Here is a 5,409-nt window from a genome sequence, read left to right as displayed (position 1 = left end):
TCCATTGAATGCCACTTTTAGTCTTCAGGTGCTTGTTTTAGACTATCTGAGCTAATTTCTAAAATGGTTGATGTAATGCTATAGTCATTGAATAACAACTACATCTGAAAACTGATGGAAGAAGATCATGGTTTTTTATCAAGTTGAGTTCAGGTGAGTTACAGGGAATGGGTAAGACAATTGAGCCTTGTGTTACTCTGTACAGAAAATTATGGCTTTCATATGCTTTGTATAATGTTTGTGAAAAACATGGTTGAGTTTTGTGACCTGGATCCATGTAGTAAGTTAGGGAGAGGATGTATGGGATGGTGACATCAAGGATAAATCTTTTAGGGTGTGCATGGGAGGATGATGGATTTGTGTGATGCTGCTTTGATTAACTTTTTGTTGGTCATTAAAATTAAGAAAATTTCCAGATTTTGGGGATTTGATTTGAACTGTTGTTGTTTAACCCCAGGTCAAGCTGATCAAGCAAATTTATTGATCGAGACCATCCTATAGGTGCAGGCATTGCTGAGTGATAAGAAGTTTGCTTCCCAACCAAATGGCTCCAGGTTCAGTGCGACTGTGTGACACCTTTGGACCAGTTCTACTATAGCCTCAGGCTGACCAAAGCCTTGTGAGTGGACTTGATAGATGGAAACTGAAAGAAGCCCATCGCATATGTATGTGTGTTTAAGTCTGTGTTTGTCCCCTGCCAACACTTGACAACTGGTGTTGGTGTGTTTACATCCCCATAACTTAAAGGTTCAGTAAAAGAGACCAACAGAATAAGTACCTGGCTTAAATAAATAATAAGTGCTTTGATCAATTCGTTTGACTAAAATTCAAGGTGGTACCCCAAGCATGGTCACAGTCTAATGACTGAAACAAGTAAAAGACAAAAGATCCTATCTTTGAAAGGCATCTCTAGTTGCATTATCTAATATGTACTTTTCTTTCTTTCTTAAGACAGTAAGAGTGATCTCAGGGAGATTTGGCTACATTTCCAGCAGATCAAATGACCATACACAGACTCTCTTGTTAGCTTGCAGTATGAGAATATGAAGATGGTATGTGCAGAGATTATTTTAGGCTCTAAGAATTTCAAGTGTGACTTTGTTTGTTCTCTCTTGTTTGTGTTTTTATTCTATTATTCAATAGAGGTCAAGAACCTGGTCATAGCCAACTGGACTTTTGACTGCCATTAGATAACAGAAAAAAAAGGTAAATTCTAACCTGTTAGGAACATTGTGAACTCATAAGAGGATAGAAGATGATAAGGGTGTACTATGTGGTGAGGATGGGAATTTAGAGTTTAGGTTGAAATTTTTCTAAGAAATAAAATATTTAACCTTTTAGCATTTAAACTAGTCACATTCAAACCAAAATATTCTACCTGTTTTATCTCCAAACTGGCCAGATCTGCCTGTCACACATACCCTACAATATTATCCTAAAAATAAACGATCACATCATTGAAATCCCAAAGCTACAAGGTAATGCATGATTAATTGTTATCAATGTGAATAAATAAGCATTACATTTGACAGAGAAATCTGAAGGCTAAAGGGATAAACCAAATATAATAGTTATATTTTAAACAAATTCTGCCCCCTAAAAATCCTTGTCAGAATTAGAATATGAGAAGGACATTGTGTTATGAGTGAGCAGTAGCATGACTGATAATGATGAGGCACCAAGGTCCAATATCATTAATTTCATTATATAAGTTTCATGGAGGTGATAACAAGTGACTGAGACTTCTGGTGATTTGCTGTGCTTGAGAAGACATGTCCAAGCTAAGTGAAATTGTGATTGTGGTCAGTGCTGGTGACACATAAAAGGCATTCTCCAACTTTTTCAGCTCATGGGAAGAGGGCTTGTGGCATTTAACCTGCCTCCTTTTCCTACTCAGTCTTTTTGGATCTTAGCAGAGTGTTTCTCATGGGAATAGGGACCAGGCTCCCTTTAGAACAGAAGATTGAAAAGGGCAACAAAAATTATCATGCTTAATAAAACTGAGATGTTTTCCAAATTTTTTAATTTGTCCAACACCATGACAAAGAAAGAAGCACATTGCATAACACAATTTTTGTAGCAACTGATATTTCCTATTTGGTTAATCCTAGAAACTATGAAAAATGGCTAATACTTCCTTCAAACTTTGTTTTTGTTACATTTATTCAAACCCCAAAGAATCTCTCTCAACATATGGCTATGATGCTCTCCGACTACTCCTGATCACAGAAGCACATATTGTCAGCCACTAAGGGACATGCTCAAGAGGTTACGGTCAAACAACTAACAAGCAAATCTGTGGTATGGAGCAGAATACTTGCTACGATATTTCTGCTTCAGCAACCAGGTGTTGAATCTGTCTGAAATGTAATGGAAAATAAGTCAATTTCAAAACATTGATGCCCAGGTCACAAAAGTAAAGTTCAAAGGGAACAGTAATCATTTCCTTTGATTTCCAGATAGAAGCAAATAGGAAATAATACTTAGTGACCAAAAACTAAAAGAAAAAGCAATAAAAAATGTTGTTACACAGTGTTATTGGTGCAAAGTCTAGCGTCATCTCAATGATAAAGAGGGAGGTGACAAAATAATGCTACTAGTATATTTGAAGGTGATCTAGTATTTATCAGTCGAAGAAATACTTCTTTAGTAAGACTTTACTTTCAAAAACTCATTTTCATCACTGCCCACTGACATCAATAACATGATGCTGATTGCCTCATCTTGTCAGACGATAGCCATCTCACATTGAATAACAGCAAGACATCTGTACGCCATTGGATTTAAGTGACAAAAGCTTGTATAACATTTTCACCACTCTCTCGGTCACCAGTGATAAGCATTGCAAGATGACTGGTACTATTTTGATTGCAAGTTATATGTCAGAAGCTGCCTTCCCAACAGCATTGCAAAAATAACGAGAGCCTCCTAGGAAACCCATTTAACCCATAGATGGGACCCTGACTGGTATAACTGTTCCGGGTCAGAATGATCCTAGAAATTATAGTGATTAAGAGTTGACTCTACGCTCCCCACGACTACGTAATACAAATACATACATCAGGATGTGTGATTAAGAAGCTCGCTTTGTAACCATGTGATTTCGGAATCGGTTCCACAGCGCAGCACCTTAGGTAAGTATCTTCTACTATAGCCCCGGGCCTACCAATGCTGTGTAAGAGAATCTGGTAGGTGGAAATTGTGTGAAAATCCGTTGTATGTACATATGAGTGTATCTCTGTGTATATTAACGTGTTTGACGTCTCCCACCGTTAGACAACCGGTGTTTTTGTTTACATCCCCGTAACCTAGTAGTTCGGCAAAAGAAAGCAATAGAAGTAGTACCAGACTATACAAAATTTTTGTAAAGGTACTGAGGTGATTTGCTCAACTAAACACTTTAAGGCTGTGCTCCAGCATGACCATAGTCCAATGGCTGAACCAAGTATAAGTTTACTAACAAAACTTTCATTTTCAGCTACTTACTAATATAAACAGTTGCAATTTGAGGATTTTGTGCTACATTTTTATGAAATTGATCCGGCAAACCTACACTCAACAGTAACCGCCTTTAAGAAAGAATTAAAAAAAAAAGGTTCCAATGAGTAGTCTTCGATGACGAAAAAATGGAATGGCCAGAGTTGGAGGGCTATTACTCATAAGGACAACTGGATCTGAGCTGACATTGGAGTTTAATAAACAACAAACTAAAACAAGATACATACAACTTCATACATTACAAAACTACATAGACATGAGAAAAAAAACAATCATTATAAATAAAGTAAAATAAGACAAAGTAGAAAAAATCCCTCGAAATGGCGACAAAAAACAATAAATATAAAAATAAGGCTTCAAGTTTACTTCAGGATAACAAAGAAATTATTACAGTGACATTACGATGAAAAAAAATCCTCCGATGCTTTCATTTATTATTTCCTTTGAACAGTACTTTGATCGCAGGAGCTCCAGACTGGATATATTACTTTTTCCCCTAAGACGGCAGAGTTGGATATGAGAAGGGTTTGACTTCTATTTCTACTGGATCGAGTGACTAGGTAAAAGCTCTCTGGTTTCTGAAATGAATTTTTGTTTTTGGACTGTTAGTTTACACGTGTTTGCTTAATAACATGTAAACGTTCAAATCGACATTGAGGTTATCCAACAAGTCAAGCACGTCGTAGTGTTGTTGCTCTGACTTGACGCTTATTCTTTCCACGACCCTCTGAGGCATCATGTTTAGCTGGATGTGCGTTAGATTGTGTCGATTGTCTCGTTGCACGGCTCATTCTGGACATTTATCAGGCCGACTGAAAATCACATATATAAACACTAGGAATCTATACGTTTCGAATAAGTGTCTTCAGAAGAAAGACCGCCTCTACCTGAAAGCAATCTATGAACAACGGAAGGTTCAGTTAAAAGGTATGTTTACAAATATTTTTCACAATCCTTCAGTCTATATTAATGCGAAGATAACCGTTTTATTTAGTTTTTCAGAGACTGAAATGACGTAAAGAATAACAAAGAAAATATAACCTTCCCTTCTACAAACTCCTGATAGTAAACAATCTGATTTGCTTAAACTGCTGTTTTTTTTATGAAAGTCATGTTACTGGATAGTTTGTGGCACAGTCGCTAATTGTTTTTAAATTCAGTTACCGATTAGTATTGATGTTATTATCAAGTGTGATATTTAATGTAGCACTCTACTTAGAAATAAATATGAAGATAAGTATGGTACAAACTCTTCGTTAGATTCCCTGCTGTCATATTGAAAGGTCACTTTTAATACCAAGGACATTTATAAACCCTTTTTACTATGTCTTCGATCATCCTTTTGTAGGGATTTTATCCTTTAAAATATTTTCATTGATTTTCGAATTCATTTTGGTTTATAATATTTATATTCTACTCGATTTATTGGAGCATTGTATTTTAACATTCATCAAGTGATGTGGCGTCACTGAGCAAGACTTTAAATATACTTGCCTGTGTTCAATTAAGAATAATAGTTGCTGTTTATGTTCTATTTTACTGAAACATTCGACTAATTAATATGAGGAAATTTATTGCTCATCATATAGGCATGAACATTTAAAGGAAGAGAAATATGTGTTTGGATGTGAAGTGAATGAAATACTTTCACTTGGAATTGAAACTGTGAGCGCAGATTCTGCGTACCAAGTAACTTATGCCTGCTTAGTACACATTATAATAAAATAATGAAAACTAGCATTTCTATTAAAAAGGCTTTTTTATTTTAATACAACTGGGATTCACTTTTTCTCAATTATCTTTCACGCTGTTAACTTTCCAGGTTATCATCTTTCGATGAATTACGACTCACCCCATTAATCTGTTAACATGTAATGTTTATGGTGTTTGGATTAGCCATTTATTCTTTCC

The 5,409-nt window shown here is 35.8% G+C and overlaps 1 protein-coding gene across 2 annotated transcripts in view; it reads left to right on the top strand.

Annotated features, from left to right (window-relative positions):
* The first annotated feature begins 3,218 nt into the window (after positions 1-3,218).
* Positions 3,219-5,409, top strand: part of LOC106870214 (5'-nucleotidase domain-containing protein 3) — a 43,320-nt gene continuing 41,129 nt past the window's right edge. For both annotated transcript variants that reach the window (XR_008263954.1, XM_014916218.2), the window contains exon 1: positions 3,219-4,425. Coding sequence is in view for 1 of the 2 variants with exons in the window: in XM_014916218.2 (XP_014771704.1) it covers positions 4,236-4,425 (190 nt within the window). In the remaining variant the exon portion in view is untranslated. The remainder of the gene's footprint in view (positions 4,426-5,409) is intronic.

This window comes from Octopus bimaculoides, chromosome 4 (assembly GCF_001194135.2).
Source record: "Octopus bimaculoides isolate UCB-OBI-ISO-001 chromosome 4, ASM119413v2, whole genome shotgun sequence".
Taxonomy (NCBI): Eukaryota; Metazoa; Mollusca; class Cephalopoda; order Octopoda; family Octopodidae; genus Octopus; species Octopus bimaculoides.
This window is presented reverse-complemented; position numbering and strand designations above follow the sequence as displayed.